General features: G+C 27.5%; 3 protein-coding genes and 1 long non-coding RNA gene across 7 annotated transcripts in view; 2 read left to right on the forward strand and 2 right to left on the reverse strand.

Annotated features, from left to right (window-relative positions):
• Positions 1-2853: 2853 nt before the first annotated feature.
• On the reverse strand, positions 2854-4374 carry kin17 (kin17 DNA and RNA binding protein). The gene has a single exon (XM_014429974.2). It carries the CDS (start codon positions 4132-4134, stop codon positions 2983-2985), a length of 1152 nt encoding a protein of 383 aa, XP_014285460.1. The 5' UTR covers positions 4135-4374; the 3' UTR covers positions 2854-2982.
• Positions 4375-4422: 48 nt separating this feature from the next.
• On the forward strand, positions 4423-13319 carry LOC106686590 (glutaminyl-peptide cyclotransferase). Its single transcript, XM_014429975.2, has 6 exons — positions 4423-4634; positions 4739-4882; positions 6287-6556; positions 8926-9081; positions 9967-10177; positions 11772-13319. The coding sequence occupies exons 1-6, from the start codon at positions 4536-4538 to the stop codon at positions 11936-11938; spliced, it is 1047 nt and encodes a 348-aa protein (XP_014285461.1). The 5' UTR covers positions 4423-4535; the 3' UTR covers positions 11939-13319.
• A 396-nt stretch (positions 13320-13715) lies between these two features.
• The window catches only part of l(2)gl (LLGL domain-containing protein l(2)gl), a 50520-nt gene continuing 43965 nt past the window's right edge, over positions 13716-20270 (forward strand). For all 4 annotated transcript variants that reach the window (XM_014429976.2, XM_014429978.2, XM_024359844.2 and 1 more), the window contains exons 1-7: positions 13716-13846; positions 14142-14227; positions 17189-17286; positions 18245-18329; positions 18423-18520; positions 19709-19852; positions 19961-20099. In XM_014429976.2, coding sequence (XP_014285462.1) covers positions 14144-14227; positions 17189-17286; positions 18245-18329; positions 18423-18520; positions 19709-19852; positions 19961-20099 — 648 coding nt within the window. In that variant the 5' untranslated portion in view covers positions 13716-13846; positions 14142-14143. The remainder of the gene's footprint in view (positions 13847-14141; positions 14228-17188; positions 17287-18244; positions 18330-18422; positions 18521-19708; positions 19853-19960; positions 20100-20270) is intronic.
• On the reverse strand, positions 14450-15663 carry LOC106686592 (uncharacterized). Its single transcript, XR_001344041.2, has 2 exons — positions 15528-15663; positions 14450-14644 (listed from the first exon to the last, which is right to left on the reverse strand). It is a non-coding gene; the product is annotated as an uncharacterized lncRNA (long non-coding RNA).

The raw sequence follows: 20270 nt of genomic DNA on the forward strand, positions 1-20270 counted from the left end.
ATTAATGTATCAACTTTGTAATTTGTTCCAAAATCTATCAATTTAATTGAAAAGGACAATTTAGAGCTAAATTGTGAATTAGAAAACACTGTAAAAAAATTAATGGCAAACCTCCTTTAGAGACACTTCTATCTCCTGGTTTATACTTTAATTACTTATTTCTTCGAAACACTATGGACCGACATGACTCAACCTAGTTCCCACAACGTGAACTACTACAGGCAAACGTTGTGTATTGATATGCGTACTATTTCTTATAAATACTTTAATTTTATAAGCGTAATAGCCATGTCATATAGTGTAATATTCATAAATGCGTTATTTGAATCCATAAAGATTACATGAGAATCTTCTGATCCACTAAAAGCCAATGTCATAAAGATCACTTAGCAAAACTACACGCTTGTTGGACTTGCCATCCTTAAGCGCATACCTCAAGGAGTGAAGTTTCTATCATATTACGATTTACAGTGAATAATCATAAAACTTGCCAATCATCCTGTCAATTCATCCCTTCTCCAGCTACCTAACCTATGAACATGAATTGTGGAGACCTTCTGATGAGGAATAACTCATCTTTTAAATTGGTGCCAGGACCTACTATTCACAGCCACCTCAACTGTCCTATTTTTACTAATTCCATACTAACTTGAGCAAGTTTTTCTTACCAGAATGGCCTGAATTCCTGGCTAAACCTTTGGCAACTCCGCTTTTATTTTTAGGGCCTGCAAGAGATTTGCAATGGTGGTTTTCAAAATAAAAAAGTTCTTGGTAAGTGACTAATTAAATCTAGCTTCAATATAAGCATGAGTGGGATGGTCTTGGTTAATATGTCAGTTAATTAATGGAATAATAATAATAATATAAGTATTTGAAGGAGTGTAAAGAAATAGGCCCATTAAATATAAGGAGGGATTTATTAGAACCCTGTTTGATGGAAACAGCTCTCGAGTAACAGATAACCTCTTAGGTTAGTTCTAATAGAAATCCTGATGTGCCAGAGAATAGGAACAAGACCTCACATTCAGAGATACTTGGAGCAGCCTTAGTGCAAACCTTGCTTATTGTGATGTGTGAGACATGGTGAGCCTTTATCTCTATGATGTAATATAGTAGAAGATTGAATTGAAAAGCTGGTATAAGATTGCTCAAAGGTACAGTGGGAGAATAAGGTAAAAACATTGAGGGAATAGAATATTAAAAACCTTTATTCTGGGACTAGATAGATCTCTTGATAACAAAAATATAGAAATAAAAAAGAAAATATGAATACCTAGAAGGCTAAATTAATAAAAATTACTAAACATATACATTATCTACAATATAATTACAAATGTCACCAAGAAAAAAAAATGTTATAGTTTAGACTTTCATTAAGAAAATTTATTATATCACATGCATTGAATAACAATTAAATAATTACTCAGTGAATAACACTCTCATTTGTTCTGAGAATAAATAATTCTTGAATAACCATTTATGTATAAAAAAAATAGATAGTTCTGTACCAGGCAAGATTCAGAGGCAGGAACTTCAAAACTCACTTATAGAGAATGCTACAGGTCTGACCATCACTGAAGGAGGGATTTCTTTATTCCTTTTGAGTCAAAATGAGTTAAGGTGTGATTTAATTAAAGGAGTAATAAAAGTAATATACGTTGTAATTTAAAATTTTTGAAATTGGTGGAGCTTGTTTTGTACTAGTGATGCCAAAAATTATTAACTAAAGTCCAACGGTCAGAGTGTTGCCTAGAAAGTGAGCTGCTCCTTTCTTGATGGTCACAATTAAGACCACTAACGATGGTGACAATAGAAGATATGTAGTAATTGTTTATCATTTAGATTATCATATATAAATAACTGACCGTATTATTTCAAATTATGATGGTCAGGTCAGGGTGCCCATTTGTAGAGCTTCATCAGAGCTGTTCCAGTTGAGAGCTTTCGAAACAATGAATTTTTTTACTGCACCCCTTTCCATCTTCTTCATAATCATTTAGATTATCACTTCTCTCTTCCTACCATCTTATTATCCTAAATGTAAATCAGTTTAAAGTATCAACTAATGATATGTTTTATATTTAAAAATAATTTTTGCCCTTGGTTGGACAAGGTTTTAACTGCTATAATAATAATTTTAACATATTATTTAATAAACAGCTTCAAAGTTGTAATTTTTTTACTAAAAGTTAACTCTAGATAAAACTATATGACACTACTAGTTCTTTAATTTTCTAAATGATAGCAATGAAATTTATTTTAAGCTAAGCAGCTTTGTTGCGAGTAATTTCTTAGTGTAAACAGCATTTTGTTAGTAAGAACCTCGTCAAACTAAGATAACAAAATTTTTGCGGTTTTACATTTTTTTTTTGTTTATTACGTAAAAATGAACTGACCAAATAATTGCTTTCAGGATATTTCATAGATCACATTGATACCAGATGACTTAATTTAAACAAAGATTAAAGGCTAAAAAGTGTTTTATAAAAATCATGTGAATCTAACTTACTGGTTATTTAACTTAATATTTGAGGTAATTATTTTCAAAACTGGGTCAATCTACTTTTTCCACAAAATGTTTTCATTTTATTTATCACTAGTTTTCAATGAAGACCATCAAGAAAAGCCTTATGGACCAGAAATGCCTTGATCTAGCATGATTGACTGGATCAGTCAATATTAATTTCATTGCAGCTCTATGAAATGAATCCAGACATTCTCACTCTGGGGCTGTTTAGGACTTTAATATAAGCTTCATACAAAAAAATAATATATAAAAAAAGAAACTGATTTCCAAATTGATAGCCTCATATAAAAACAACAATGAAAGGTTACGAAAAAAGGCAGTAGATATACACAAATATAATCCATAATTTAATAATTCAAGTTTCCATAAACGTTTTCCTTAAAATCACTTTTAAGTTACATATTTAAAAAATACATAGCTTAACACAGAATGTATAGATAACACTTTAACAACTATTAGTCAGTCATTAATTTACTTACATCTTCATAAGGTAATTTATTTACCACTTTCCCTCTCAATGGACCATAAGAGATTTTAACAGAAACACTAAAGTCTTCTGGGCTAATATTAACAAGTTCTGCAATCAGGCCATTGTATGCTCCATTCAGAATTTTCACTTTTCGCCCTGGTTTTGGAATTACAGTTTCAAGATGTGACTGGTCTAATTTTAACTTATGATTTGAATCTAACATTTTAACAAGAGCTGCATACTTATCAATAACTTCTATTATAACACCTTTTTTGTTAAAATATCTATCACCAAGAGAATCAGTAACAATCTTCACAACAATATCTTCAGTAATCCAGTTTTCTTTCTTTCTAACTTTCTTTTTCTTTTCTTCCTCTTCAAGAATAATTTGGTCTAAAGCAGATAATTTCCTTTTTTCTTCTTTCTTCATTTTTTTACTGTTGGATTCAACAGCGAGTTTTGAAAGAGCAGAACCTTTAAGGTCAATTTTAATAGGTTCTGGTTTCTTAAAGGTGTTTAAAGCAAGTGTGATTTTCTCATTTTCATTTCTAACCAAGTCAGTAGGAGTATGTTCTGGAGCTTTTGAATCCAAATTTTTACCTCTTTCTATTTGTTTCTCAAGCATTTTCATCATTCTTTCATGGTCATCTCTATCCATTTTCTCTTTTTTTGCTAGAGCTTCTTGCAACCTTATTGTTTCAGGGTCACGGTCAATGTAAGTAACAAACCATCCTTTTTCTGTTTCATCCACAACGCATTTTCCTTCCCGTCCTAACCACTTAACAAAATCTGTTAAAGTCTCCCATTGGGTTGCATTCATGTGTAAGTGATGTCTGTCAGAAATGTACTCTTGATAGACCCTGTTGGCATGAACTCTTTTTGTTCCAAACTGTCTCCTGAGGAGTTCCAGATAGCCATCACAAAACTCTTTTGAAAACTGGTTTAAATATGTATTCTGATTATCAGCAAATAACAATAACTGTCTCTGATGAGATTCTGACATAGTATGGCACTTGAAACCATTTTCATCACGACACTGTTTTTGACACATTTGACAATACCATCTCAGTTTTTGTAATCCTTTTGCCTTTATTTTATTAGCAATATACTTCGGAGTCCCTACCTCGTGCTTTCCCATCTTTATATCACTTTAATAAGCTGGAATTTCAATTATACTACACACCATAACCTAATCGAACACTTCAGAGAATAAATATTAAAAATAAATTTTTACTGTGATGTTTTAGTTAGTTAAAGACTCTGTGAAACGGTTTTGCTCTTTAAAAAATACATAAACAGTAAACGTTTATTCAGAACTAACTAGAAAAATTATGCAAATACAGAACAGCTTGGAGGTTACCAACAATGTTTCCTATTGGCTAGTTTTCAGGTTATAACAGATTTGACACTTCCCACGCGAGAAGAAGAAGGGATGTCAGTAGGCAGTTGGCTTCAGAACCGTTCTGTTGTGACCAGTATTGACATTAGTCCCTCGTCAGCGAGAATATAATTTGTCGAGTTCGAAATTAAGTGATAACAATGACGTTTCTTACACCGACTATAGTGTGTGGTGTTGGTTTGTTTTTGTGTTTTCATTTATATGAAGCATCATTAAGTCTTCAGTTTCATGAAGAAAGGGTATGTTAATGATTATTCAACCTCTGTTTCCTGGTAATTTTTTTGAAAATATATTTGGTAGATTTAATATAATATTTATGTATTGTTTGTATTTCTGATTTCAGAAAGTCCATGCATCAAAAAGTCTAACTAGCTCAGAGCTTGTTCAATTGTCATCATTGTATAATGAAACTTATATCAGAGAAGCCCTTAATCAAATTTTGGTACCAAGGGTTGTAGGGACACCTTCCCATGAAAGAGTTAAAGAGGTAAATTTTCTCTTTATACCAGAACATTCAAATTTTTTTTATGACTATTTTCCATTTATTGAACCATGTTAGTCATATTTGGTACCATTTAATATTATTACATGGATTATTTATGGAATTGGTATATCTTGATTTTCCAGAACCATGACACAGATACACCACTTTCACTTCAAATTTAACAAAATAGTTAATCATACTCAAATTTAACAAAATAGCTAATTTACATTTAATTACTTTTCCTTATATCAATATTAATTAAAAAATCAATTGATACTCCAATCATTAGTGTTTGTTGCATATAATGATTTATTACATTTGTTTTAATTTTTTAACGCTCAGCAGAATAATATTTTTGAAATGTTTATTTGTCCTTTTTAAATTTATATTTGTGCTTTTAAAGGAAAACTTATGACTGCTGGAAACTTTTTTTTTCTATTTCTGCTGAGATTTTTATTGTACTTATAAAGGGAAGGAAATTCGTTCTATTATTAGTTTTAGAATTTTTATTTATGTAATCTCAAACTATTTTCCCAATTTGTTGTGCTCTAGATTTGACCATAGTTGTATTTAAATAAAATACAATCAGGAGAATCTAATGATCCCCAAAAATTACTTATTCAGTTCATAAAATGACTAACAATAAAATTTATCTTATGTATTTTCAATATTTGTCTATAAGAATTTAGCATTGTTAGATGCTATATAATAAATTGGTATATTATAGAATTAATGGTTATGAGCACAATGCAAATTTTATTAACTTGTTTTGTTTCTGTCACACTTTTTCAAAAGTAGTTAAGAATTTTGCATTGATAAATATTATTAAAAGTACTTTTCAGTGTTGGTATTGGAGTTAGACATTCTGTTAACTGAATGGCTCAAATAATTAACAGTATTATTTTATTATTATTATTGATGAAACGGGATGAATAAAAAAGTGATTAAAATTTTTTTTTTAAGTATTATGTCTAGAATTGAAAGTAGAATTTGTTTTAATTTCTGTGTTTGTTTTAGGGAAAAAATATCATAAATATTAATTATAGTTATCATCTGATATCTAAGCAACCAATAATGATAATACAGCTATATTTTATTTATGAGATTATGACATTCCCTTTTGTACAACATATGGAACATTATTTGCTTTTCGATTATTCAAAACACCTTCTTTTATATTTATTTCATTATTAAACCAATTGGTTGGTTGTTTTTTATATGATATATATCTTTAATTTCTAAGTGTCATCAATAACATTTCAAACAATCAGCTATCTATTATTAATATTTTATTGTTGAAAAATATTGTATTTAAAAAAAAATCTGTCCTGATTTCTAAATTAATATAAGAATTTTCGCAAATATTAGTTTTGTTCATTATTTTTTTAATTTTATTCCTTTATTAAGTTTATAGGATCTCAGTTACAATCATTTGGATATGATGTGGAATATGATACGTTTGATGATAACACACCAACTTTTGGGAAGCTGAGATTTACCAATATTATTGCAAAACTAGATCCAACAGCTCCAAGATTTTTAACTCTAGCTTGTCATTATGATTCTAAATATTTCAAAGAGTTCGAATTTCTTGGAGCTACAGATTCAGCCGTTCCATGTGCCATGCTAATGGAACTAGCGAAAGTTCTGACTCCACTTATTAGAATTCAAAATCCTGTGAGTAAACATATTGTTATAATTATTAAGCTTTTACTAAATTGTATTGGTCATTTATTTTTTTTTTTAATGGAGTTTTAGTCATTATTAATTGTAGGAAAAGGAAAACAGATGTTTGCATGGTTGATATTAGTTATGAGGAGAAGGTGCTCAGGGTTGCAGTCAGTGGAGTTGTAATGAACACAAATAAGTGAAACTTACTTTATTTGTGCCTATGCTTTGGTATAAATTTCAGGTCCTTGTAAAGGCTGAAAACAAAAAAAGATAGTAACTACAATGTAATGAAAAATAATAAAACAGTATCACAAGAAGTTAAGAAGATAATAGATAATAATATAAGAAAGTAATGTATAATTTAGGAATAGTAAGAATTTATACACAAAGATGGCAAACATTAAAAATACTAGAAAATGAAAAACTATGAAAGAAAGAGAAAAAAAATGTATTATATATATTAAAAATCAAACCTTAATATCATTAATATTATCATACCTTTTATATTATTGCTTTTTATCTTCTTATACTTTTTATACTGTTTTTATTATTTTTCATTCTATTATAGTTGTTATCTATGATTTGTTTTTAGTCCTGATAAAGGCGTAAAATTTATGCCAAAACTACAATACAAATATAAGTTTCATTTATTTGTGTTACCTTACTACACCCCTGTGCATCTTCTCATGGCGAATCTAAAAACCTTCAGTCCAAAAATTTTTAGACTCACAGGATGCCATAGAGCCCTTATTTTAAAATAAAAACTGATATGCTATATTCATAATATGAAACAAAGTAAAATAAAAACTACAAACACTCTTACTTCCCAAATATTTTATAACTAAAGGACCATACTAAAACAAAATGTAGGCATTCCAATCAAAGCTACTCAGACTTAAATTACTTATGTCTCAATTCAGTTGGTATATCAGTAACCAAACATTACATACCTATTTGAAAATACATCACATAAATTGTATACACATTGACTAACTAGTGAGCTGTACATTTAAATAAATTTGTCCTAGATAAAATCGTAATGAGTATGTCTACATTACCTACAGAATACTGAATCTGTTTACAATTATATGACTTTCTTAACTAATTTAGACAATTTAATTATCTTTCAAATGGGCATCTCTAATGTTCTGGATGATGTATATTTTTCAATTATTAAAAATCCTAAAAAAAAAAAAGATTAATGCGCAATATACTTAAAATATATTGGTACTGAGACTAATGTGCTGTATCTTTGCTACAGATCTTATTTGGATGTTTATTTTATTTATTTATTGTACAGAGTTTAAGTAACTTTCTAGTAATCAAATATTTATAATTTATCATTAAATGTATATTTTTTGCATGATATGCTAACAAAATCAACTTATCTTTACTTTTTGTCCAGCTTATTCTTGGAAAATACTATGTATGAAAGGTTAAACAGTTCCAGATTTTTACTCTACAGGTTATAGATAAACATGGTTTTCAGCTATTGCTTACAGAGTGCCCAAATTATTACACATGCATCAGAGACCAAATCATAAAAAAATAATAGAGTGGATCTATCTGTTGAAGAGATAATCATAGCACTCATGTATGGACCAATAGCCAAAATGTGTTTTTTAGACTCAGAGCGTTTGGAACACATAGAGCTGTTAAAAAATGCAAATTGCAAATTGAAAGCAAAAAGGATTTGTATGAGGCACTGACTTCCTTCAATAGTGATGTATAATAAATTGATGGGAGTAGTTACAAATTAAAATAAAACAAATACTTAAGCTGTGAGATTGTAAGGAAGAAAAAAAACTTATTTATGTTAAACTATTTACTTTTTATTCATGGCCAAAATAATTATTTTGCTTAGGAAATTTAAATATATTTATGTAATAAATTTAATTTAATTTACATTACTTTTATTATTGTGAAAAATTGAACAAAAAGGAACAAGTAACAAGTATTTATAATAAGTTGAACTTGTATGTTCTCAGTTGAGATTATTAAATAAAAGCATTAATTATATTGAAAAGTCTCCGAAGAGTAAGTAAAGTGTTTGGTAAGGTTCAAGCAAGCAATCCTATCTATTTCCATAGGAATCAATCCTTCTGCTCATTGCTTATTCACTCACCAGATACTTAAGTTGAATTTGAGAGTTCTTGGGAATTAAGTTTGGTGGGTCTATCTCTATTTTTTTATAACAGTTAATCAATCAGTCTATAAAGGATGTTAAAATCTTGAAGAGGATTGCCCATCTCTAATGTCTACATTTTAATTTGATTTTCAAGGCAACTGTTATTGATACCATTGCATTTATTATTATATGAAAATATGGAAATCATAAATATTTGCATTGCCTAGTTATTCTTACATATTTTTAGAGAGTAAGCTTGATGTTAATCTTTTTTGATGGAGAAGAAGCCTTTCGAACTTGGTCCAGTACAGACAGTATCTATGGATCTAGGCATTTAGCAAAAAAGATGAGCAGAAATCCATATCCTACCAAAGATGCAGCTACTTCAGAGCTAAACAGAATAGTAAGTAATATTGGCCTATTTTACCATTTTTTCTAAAAAGTAAAGTATTTTTTAGCTCTATTCTGTCCTGATTTTTTTCTTATTCAATCAATTTAAATTATTTTGATGGGTGAAACAAAAATTAAAATGGTAGATTTTAAGGCCATGCCTCATAAACCTTGAAGCATGGCTATATTTTAACCACCTTTCATTTTTTTTTTATTAGACTGTTGCACGCTAACTCTATTCCACTACCTACCAAATATACAAATTGTTCTCAGCAATATTTGCTTTTATTTTTAATCATAAGAGAAATACTTCAGTTTTAATTACAGGTTTGCTATCTGTTATATTGTTCGCCAACACTATAGATTTTTTTATTTTACACTATAGATTTTTATTTTATCTTATCTTGCTCCTGATGAAAAGAATAAGTGAATATTCCTTGCCAATAAGTTATAGTAATTTAATTATCTGTAAATAGAAATAATCTCAACAAATGTGCTTCATTGGCTGTTTACGATTGCAAATCATTTGTGCTGATCTACTCTATTATGACTTACTTCATAATGGGCAGTGATAAATTTTTTTTACTACTATTTTTGTGACAGGTGGTTGACACTCACTTTTTTATAATTCATAAATAATTTAATTTAACTACATCTCCATCATAATTTAATTTATATGTATTAATTAGTAGGATGAATCTAGGGTAGCTCAGAGGGTGAATCTAATAAATTGGCACCTACTTTCTAGAATGAATAGTATGAATTAAGACATAAAAATCACTATTAATTAGAGAATGATGATTCAAAAAATACTTGTAGTAATGTCTTTAGTAAATCAATTTTTATCATCTAATAACCCAAAAAAATATTTTTGATTTTTTAATTTTTTTTTTTTCAGGACATGTTAGTATTACTTGATCTAATGGGCTCAAAAGACACAAAATTCTATAGTTTTTTCCCTGAAACTGAACAGTGGCATCGAAGTCTTGCCCATATAGAGCAAAAACTGAAATCCTTAGGACAAGTAGCAAGTAATCAACCTCTTCATTTTCTTGAAAAATCTACCTTTGGCTACATTGAAGATGACCATATACCATTTCTTCAACAAGGTAGTTTTATTTAGTTCAAGTTATAGATTTTAAACTTTATTTTACTGTACCCTAATGTTTGTTTTCCTATCAATCGATGTTAATTTCAACGTAGTTTTCCACTATTTTTCTTGGACCCATAGACTGGATTCAAAAAGTTAAAACAGACTCACAAAGACAAAATTATAAATTTTAAAACTACACACTCATATATTGTTGTTTATTTCAAACTGTGCATACTGTTATTGTTATATTAATTACTACTACTATACTAATACTTCTACACATTTGCATATATTACATAAATACATATTATAAAAACATACTTATTGTAATCTAAACCAAATTAAATGAGATCAGAAATTCATGAGTTTCAATAAACATTATGTAAATTAAATAGTTTGAATCACTGGAAAATCGTTTAATAATAAATTAAAATTCCATTAACAATTATGACCATTTTTTTTCTTAATAATAAATGTCTTATATGATCTCCTATATTCACATGGAGAGTCGTGAGTTCATAAGTGACCGGTTATAATTTTTTGGCCAGTAAAATAAATGAACATTGCAAGAAAGTACCGATGGCAGTGAGGTAAGTCTTTTTACCTTGATTTGGTATTTTAAAATATTAACATCATTAAATATCCTTAAAATAAATCAAAGAAATTAATTCTCTGATCTATGAAATATTCCATATGATTTTTCAGTTTGTTTCTTGTTCAACAGAGATTTGATTGAGCTGTAATCAAAGCAATGGAAAATTATGTATAGATGTTTTCATTGCTAATTTTAAAATATCTTTGAGCAGATTGTTTGTTAAAATATTAGTTGTATAAAAACCCTGTGTTTCAGTCCAATAATTTAATTTTATTCTTACTATATAAAATCATTTCTTATTTATTTATGCTCTATTTTCCATGAAACATTATGATCTATAAACTTAATATTTCAACACTTATTATTATTTAACAAATTCAATTATGCTTGATTATTTTGCATCAAATAAGTATCCACCTCCTGACCACAAACTCAATGGCTATACCTGCTAGCTCATTTCTTTATTACCGTTAAAATCTATCTCCTGTGATATCTAAAAAGAAATTGGCTCCATGACATTTTGAAAACAATAAGGTGGTAAGTGGTAACAGTATGTAGTAATAATTCTCCACTCAAAATCTTAACCTGACCACCAACCCTATTTGTTCTCTTGATGATTATATTTAGTATTTTTTCAAAATATTAAACAGGTTATATAGAACTACAATGAAAGTCTTAAACCATTGTGTGGAAAAAAAAACCACATGTATATATGTATTAAAAATGAAATTAAAAAAAAAAATAGTATTATATATTTATCAAAAATTCTGTTAATTTTTTGTTTGTTATTCTATTTTAAAGATATATGCTTTCTACTTGTTTATGTCATAGATGATTTATTTTAATTTAATTTATTTTTTTTTTAAATCTTGAATTCTGGTGAGGATATTATCCAGAATAAGTGTCATTCAACAATAATCAATTTTTGTAAGATTTCTTTCTTAGCACTATCTTTATTTTGTTATTTTATTTTTGTTTAAACTTTAAATGAATTGTTAATTTTGTTCTTTTCTAGGAGTTCCCATTTTGCACTTGATTCCAGTTCAGTTCCCGTCTGTATGGCATACTGAAAAGGATGATTATTCTGTTTTGGATTTTCCTACAATTGAAACTCTTAATAAGGTTCTTGTGGTATTTACTTATGCATATCTCCATGGAAATTTGGATTTCTTACCAAATTAATTCTTTTCGTTTTGAAAAGAAAAGGATTATATTCATTTGTAATTAATTTTATTTCTTCAACATTGATTATAATAATCAAAAGTGTAAATTGATACAATTCATTCCATTATGGATGTATTATTTGACATTCCTAAAAGGCTGTGTAAATTTTCAATATTAATAATAAATTGCTCGGAGAGATTAAAAGAATTTCAGTTTCTTTGTAAAAGTTGCTGAAAATTCATATTGGACACCTTCCTGTAATTTTAAATGTAATAGAATAACTTACAGTCAATTATATTCCTCAGTATATATAAATTAATTATGATACAATTAGTTTACTGTTTCTTGCTTTAATTGTGGTGACTTTGAGGTTGAAATGAACTATTAGTTCCTTACTAAGCTAATATCTTAATTTGCTTTTGGAAATTGATTTCATTCAATAATTTATCCTACTGACTTGAATTAATGTAATCCCCTCTTTTCACTCTTCCTACATAATTTAAATACTTATATTAAAAATTAATTGTTGAATTTTTATATCCAGTTATGTTGAGGTTGTGTGACTTGTATGTTAATTTAAGATGCTCACTGTATCACTGCTTTGCTTTAATAGTGGCACATCTGTCACAAAAAAAAAGTTTTGATTTTATTTTGAAATGGACATGTTCCAAAGATATGAATGTAGAAAGGTTCCTTCTCTACTGTGATACATTCTTAGTCTATCCCAAAGCTAGTAGGGTTATCAAAAAGTAACCACAGTTTATGGTGTGATCAATAGAACACATCAAATACAAAATAATATATATATTTTTTGTCAGATGTCACACTATTGAAGCAAAGCAGCGATATATCTGATGAAGATATTTATTACAAATCATAAATTTATGTATATAATTTATTAAAGAATATTTTAAGCTCTATTGTTTAAATTTTTTGGCATAGAAATTAAGTGAAAGGTTGTGAGACTTAGGTTTATATTTAAGATCTACCTAACTTTAATTTTAAGCTGTATATCTAAATGAATTTTGTTTCGCTATATTAAATCATTAAATAATTTATTGATTTCATTTTGGATGTATTGATTGCATTGTTTAATTTTGTCATGTTCTTGTCATTTTGCTTCTGATATTGTATTGCAAAACATATTTAAGCTGTTAATTGCAGCAATTGTGAAAAGATTATAATGTAAGTCATTTCCTGTTGATATTTGTTTCTAAAGAAGTTACCAAAATATTTGTGTATTGTTTTTAACCAATTAATTGGAAGGTGTATCTACTATATAAAAAAATTATTGTTCTTATCTAGATTATGTTTGTTAATTAGTTTTTATTTTAAATTCAACGTGCAATAATATTTCATATTGTACATTTATCAAATATTAAAGTTAATTTTTATTTCATTCCTGAATTATTTAATCCTTTCTTCCTTCCAGTCAACTAGGAAGGTTTTCCTTTTCTGAATATCCTATTTTAAAAAAATACTGATGACTGCTAGTTAGTCGTTAGTAGAATCTTTCATAGAAGTGATAATGGTCGAAGAACGCTTTGAATATCCAATTTTCAATGCCCTGCTTGAATAATGGACAAGAATGGCGTAGGTGAATCCACCTTTGATGTGTCATCGAACTCTCTGTACTCCCGTTTTAGTTTTTTAATCTTTTGAATATTCTTAGTAGGAAATGTATGAAATATTTTTTTAATAGGTAATAAAAAAAATTACTAACAATTATCTATTTTAAAAATACTAATTGTTCTGAAATAGGTTTTTTTTAATTACTGATGTTGGCTAAACTGTCCACGTACAAACCAATGACCAGTTGTAATCTCGAAGGCGTCCGATGCTTGTGGCAAGTAGGCTATCCTACACAAAGTGTTACCTAGAAGGTTTTCAATTACATCGTTCTGAAATATAAAGTAAAAACTTCAGGTATGTGTTTTAGTTTGCTCTTAAAACGTATTCAAGTAGTATTCATGCAGTTTAACACCGTTTTATTCGTTATTCATTTCGGCATCTGTGGTTGACGTAAGCAGGCAGGCGTTTCCTTTCTTTTATTTATGTATCAGTTTACGAAGTTTAGTGAGTGCTTAATATTATAACGAAGAAACCTGCCTCTTAAACCTTGTGTTATAGTGTAATGTTGAGTGTGTTTCGTTGATTGGTTTGTTTTGGTGCTAGTGTTTACTTTGAAAGGTAACCTAACCTGTGTGCCAAAAAATTGCAGGTATGTTGAAGTTTATCCGAGGAAAAGGGCAGCAGCCTTCAGCTGAAAGAGTGAAATTACAAAAGGAGTTGTTTGCTTTCAGGAAGGTAAGATATTATTTCAATTGTATACAATAAGGTAAACCAATTTTTTTTATTACCCTTAAGTGTCATAAATATCTTATTACTTATTAGTGATAATGTTCTGTGATTGGTTTTTATGATACATGTTGACAGTATTGTATCTGCTGTAGTCTGACTTGTTACTTAATATTATTATATATCAAAATTTACATTTTGACTTGTTGTAAACCTCATTATCAATTCCCATTTGTTGACTAAATCATGTTTATTAACTTAGAATAGCATTAGTTAATTCATTTCCATGTCATAAGAGTAGTTATTCGTTACCTATCTAGTGATTAATTTTTGGCAAATTTATTGTATCTCTTCCTGTAACACCTTATCTCTTATCACGGTATGTACACAACTAGTAGTGGCTGTAAATAAAGCTTTTTCCTGCTGCTAAAAATAAAAAAAATCATTTATCGAAATGTAATTAAGTTTTACAAACTTTCTAGCTGTAAGTTTAAGTTGGTGTATGTATATATTTTACTTGACAGATTAGTTGCTGTGTTGTTTTTAAGTAATTAAATGTTTATTCTAGTAACTCTTTAAATTGACCTTTTTTTGTAGGATAATTTGTTTTGGTGGGTTTCCAAAGTGATCCTTAAATTTGTTACTTCATATCTATATTGACTTTTTATGAATTTCAATCTAATCCTAATAATTGTTGATTTGTAATAATTGAGACCTATCTTTTAATGTACATTTTGTTATCATGATTGTATCATAGTTTCACTTGGTTTAGCAAACCAGTTATGACTAATTGAAACCACTTTATTATTAAATTTCCTTGATATTTAAAAACAATATATTTTCTTAGTAAGAATATTATGTTGAAAGTTACAACTATGCTCTTTGTTTCTTAATAATTTTCATTTAGTGCAATTAGATTGCCTTTCTAATATTCTGTTAATATTGATTTTTATTTTAGGAAAACAAAAGAAACAAAATTAAGATTTCTCCATAAATATTAAGTAAATTCTACTTAATATTAATATTTTTGTACCCTACACACAATTTACACACCCTATTTCCTTTATTTAACTGTTTTCAAAGCTTGATAATTTTATTTTCTGTCATATTTATTAAGACACTTTAGTTCTGTTTGTCTTTATCTTAAAATGGTTATGTCTATGGAAATCTTTTTTGTTACAACTCTTTCTTCTGTTCATGATCTAACAAACTTCTGCTTAATAATTTTCTATTTTACTTTTGGGTGTATATGTATTAAATTTCATTAGAATTTTTAAATTAGATCATTATCTGTGAATAATAAACTTACCTGTTGTGGTCACCTGACGTATGTATCCATTGATTAAAGTCAACCAATATAAAAATGGTTTTTAGAACTTTGATAGAAATCTTTCATTTTCATTTGTTTAAGTGATAAAATTAATCAACTTTAATCATATTGTAATAGTATGGTTTTTAAAGTACAATTGTAAAAATATATTCATAAATGAAATAATTATTTAATCATCATAAATATAAATTTATTTATGTATTTTTTAAAAAATATTTTAACATTTTTTTTTTTTTGTGTGTGTTTAGCTGAATGTTTCAAATTCATTAATTTGTATAAATATATTACTTTTGTTGGTTTCCATTTGATGATAAATTATTTTTTATCAGAATTGTAAATATTTTTTCTTTTCATAATTTATTTGGTAAATGAATTAGCCATTATTCAAATTGATTATTTAAATATAACACTGTCTCATTTTGTCCTGTAGTAATTTCTTTAGTTTTGTCCTTTTGATAAAAGTTATAAGATTTTCTTGTTGTGCTGATTATTATACTTTTTAATTTACATTTTGGACATCTAATGTTGATTCTCATAATATTGTTGATTAAAGAACTCTCTTGTAATGCACTACATTATATGCTTAGTCTTTCAAAGCCCTTATATGGACAATTATTCATCAAGTAAAACCTTATTTAATTTTATTCTTGAATTACAAAAATAAAATTATTTTTAATTATAATATTTTTATATATATGTATATATATAAATATATATACATATACATATATCAGATTTCTTCAATTTATATCAATGATTTATCAGTTGTTGCTGTGAGATGATGCTCGAAAGCTTTTTAATTTAATTTCCTTTCAAATGTGTCAGTTTCACTGTTACTGTTATTTTTTTTTCAACTTAATATAATTTATGAATGTAGATTTAAAATAATAAATATAACTGTAAATCTTGTAACTTTCAGTTTAATTGAAGGGTTTTATCAAGTAACTGTCTATGTTATGTTTTTGGGAAACCGGATTTTTGACTGAATAACATTTGATATAGCTCCCATAACACATTCCTAATGTAAACTCACCCTGAAACCTGAAAGATGTTTAAAATATCCAAAATGAATATTATTTGGCTGAATCTTTCTATTGTATAGTTTTAAAAATTACATCACAGTGTCAATTTTCTTATCTTATTTTAAGTTTTGCATTTAGATTCGTCTAGTTAATGAAATTTAGGACCAATTTCATATGTATTCAATCAAGTCTTTTATGAAAACCATTGCTGAAAATTAAATTAACTCACCTTCTGAGCTTAATGCTATTAATTTTTAAAATGTAATTATAATAAAACTATTGATTTTGATTCATTTGATTCATAACTATGGAGATGTAATAATTACATGGTCACCCATTACATTGACTTCTTTAGCAAAAGTATTAATCTTATTGTTTTTTTATTTTTCTCATGAACTTTTAAAATAGATTGCTTAAAAGTATGCCTCAGTTAAATTAAAAAAATTAACTGATGCATACCTTTAACAAAAGTTTGTCAAAAATTAAGACTATATAATGACATGATTCAACTATAATAGCTTAGTTCAAACAATATTTATTAGTATTTATTTTTTTATTAGTAGCAGGAAATGGTATGCCTTTATTAGTTATTGAATTGTTGATTTTTTTGTTTTTTAGACTGTACAGCATGGATTTCCAAACAAACCCACTTGTCTTGCATGGGATCCAGTTCTTAGGCTTATGGCTATTGGAACTGCAACAGGAGCGATTAAAGTGTATCCTTTTTAATAAATATTATTTTGGAATGTCTCTAGGGCACTTGATATACTGTACTAATCATCCAGATAAGAAGGCAGATCAAGTGTGCCACTCCCTTGTTTAAATTTATACTTTACCTCAGTTTCAGCAATAATCACATATTTATATATTCTATCTCTGTGGGTTGAGATCAGCCATAGATAACATCATATCTAATTTTACTGGTTTTTGAAATTATGCTTTAATTATGATTTCATAACAGTTTTTTCTATTATAAGTTGCATTCTGTAGATCTGTTATTTACTCAATTATATTTTTACAAGTCTTTCTTATTTCTTTTATATATATCAAATAATAACCTTTATGAATAATAGATATCTCATTATCAGATCTACAGCAAGCAATTAATAGAAAAACTTATAGGGAATTATGAATCATAAATGAAGTCACTATTCAATTACCAGTAAATTCCTGTATACAATTATTCGGAAATGATATTAAACTATTTCAAGGTCATCTGTAGAGTATTTTATTATAATACCACATTAAATGCTTAGAACTAGAAATAGAAAGCATTGAAGTTTTAAGCTAAAAAAAAAAGATGAAGATGGTCAGGGTTGCGGTCAAAAAAAGAATAAAGTAGTTTTCAACTATTTATTAACCGAAGTTTCACCCCACTTTGTAGGGCTTCATCAGGGCTGTTCAAGAATGCCTAAAAATGAACAGTATAGGACTCCAATGGGAGTCTTGGCAAAAAAAATATGACTAAATAAAATTGTCTTTCCACTAGTTAAATTTCTTTGGAGCTCATACTTTTTCAATGGATCATATTTACTATTTAAGTGCTCTTGTTGGAGGATTATAAGCCAAACAATAAAATAAATTTGGTGACTAGTAGTTATGTTACCTCTTCTTGTTGCACAATCGTACTTGATGCCAGACTGTTCTGTAAGATTTCCTTATTCTAATATGTAGTCTTGGACGGCCTGGAGTAGAGTTCTATGGCCACCATGCAAGTTCTGACATCTCGGTGACCAAAATTATTTTTATACCCAATCAGGTAATTTTTATTTTCTTATTTCTTAATATGGTTGTTTAATTCAAATCAATATTTCTCTGTGACTACTTTTATTAAATATTATATTTTTTTCAGGGCCGCGTAGTAACATTATGTGAAGACAATTCGCTTCATTTATGGGAGATTAATGACAATATTTTAGAAAATGTGAAGTCCCATACTGTTGAAGGAAAGTAAGTTGTAATATTTTTTTTAATAAATTCCTTATTCAGGTTTTATCTATTTGCAAAGGTGTAATCATTCTGATTTTTCATTAAGAAATTTTTCTAATGAATTAGTATTGTTTTTTTTTTTTAATTTTTATTTATATACCTGACTATCTATCTTTAATGTTTCATTTTAAGATCAACAAAGATAGAAAATTAATGTATTAATGGTTTTATATCAGGGTTGAAACAAAGCAATTTTAGGGTGCAAGAAAATTTTTGAAATTATGAATAAACACCAATGTAGTCATTAAAAGTTCGGATATTGTTCTTTATATATGTGTATTTACTTCTTCAATAAATAATTATCCTTAGTAAAAATAGAAAAACATTTTTATATAAAATCCAATATTTTAATTTATTGATCAAGTGGTCATCAATGAAAATAAAAAATAAAAATATTAGGAGTCATTACATTACTCACTTATTTATTATAAACAATTTTTAAAATTTAAATTAGTAAATTGTAATTATTATTGTTTTAAAAATATTACTTTGAAGAAAGTTAACTTGTAATATTAATTATTCATGGCCAAATCATTGAAAATGTATTGATTAATTAGAAAAAATATATAGTCTAGTAAAATTTTTTTTTAATGTTATCTCTAATTTTTAATTTTTGAACATTTTTTATATCACTTGTTAACTTCTTGAAATATCTGTGCAAAATGTTTTGTTATTATACCGTGTCCAATAATTTGAACCTCATTGGTTTATTATGTTCCCTATCTTGTCACCTGAGTGATTTAAGGGGCTTTGACACCACCAAGTTGATTTATTCAAATTAGAGTACTGTTTTTGAATTATTATATCTAATATGAATAATAATAATTAATAAATTACACTACATAATTTTGTATTTAACATATACATAGATATAATGTCAATATTGGTCAAACTAAAAATTCACAACAAATTTACTTTCACAGTGATTAACTTAAAATATTGTTATGCAAAAAGTAATGCCTACCGTTTTTCAGGCAGTGCATCAACTGGTAGTTGAAAACTAATTATTGAAGTTGAGGGTTTGCCGTGTCACCTAATGCTTCTTTAAAATTTTATTAGTTTATTATTATTATTGAGAAAACCTAATACATTAACCTCTCATTGATTTATTGTGGTTATTAATAATTTTGTGTTGTTTCCAAAATTCAGATTAAATAAAGTGTCTGCATTATGCTTAGAAGGGTCTGAAGAGCATTTATTGATTGGAACAGAAGGTGGTAATGTGTATCTGCTCCATCTTAGTACATTTGAAATGTCATCCACCGTAATTTATCAAGATGTTGTCATGCAAAAGTAAGCTAATCTTTAAATATATGATTATGCTTCTAAATACTGTGATATTTTTTGTGAACCTAAAGTGTTGAAATTATTAATAATATCTTAAAACTGAATTTTTTCCAGTGTTCCTGAAGATTATAAAATCAATCCTGGTGCAGTTGATGCTATGGCAATCCAACCAGATAATCCTGATAACTTATTGATTGGATATGAAAGAGGATTAATGGTCCTTTGGAATATGAAAAAGCCAGCAGCTGAACAGGTTTATATTTATATTTTCTTATTGGATTTAGTCGTTTATGATTTTAGCCAATTCGTTTTAGAAATTCTCAAAATTCACAGGATTCTTTTTTATAAAGAATGAATAAAAGATTAGAGAGGTAAAATAGGTCTTAATGTTACTGAGTGTGATGCGTCTAGCATTTAACATTGG

Source organism: Halyomorpha halys, unplaced genomic scaffold (assembly GCF_000696795.3).
Source record: "Halyomorpha halys isolate HHAL.00 unplaced genomic scaffold, Hhal_1.1 Scaffold844.1, whole genome shotgun sequence".
NCBI lineage: Eukaryota > Metazoa > Arthropoda > Insecta > Hemiptera > Pentatomidae > Halyomorpha > Halyomorpha halys.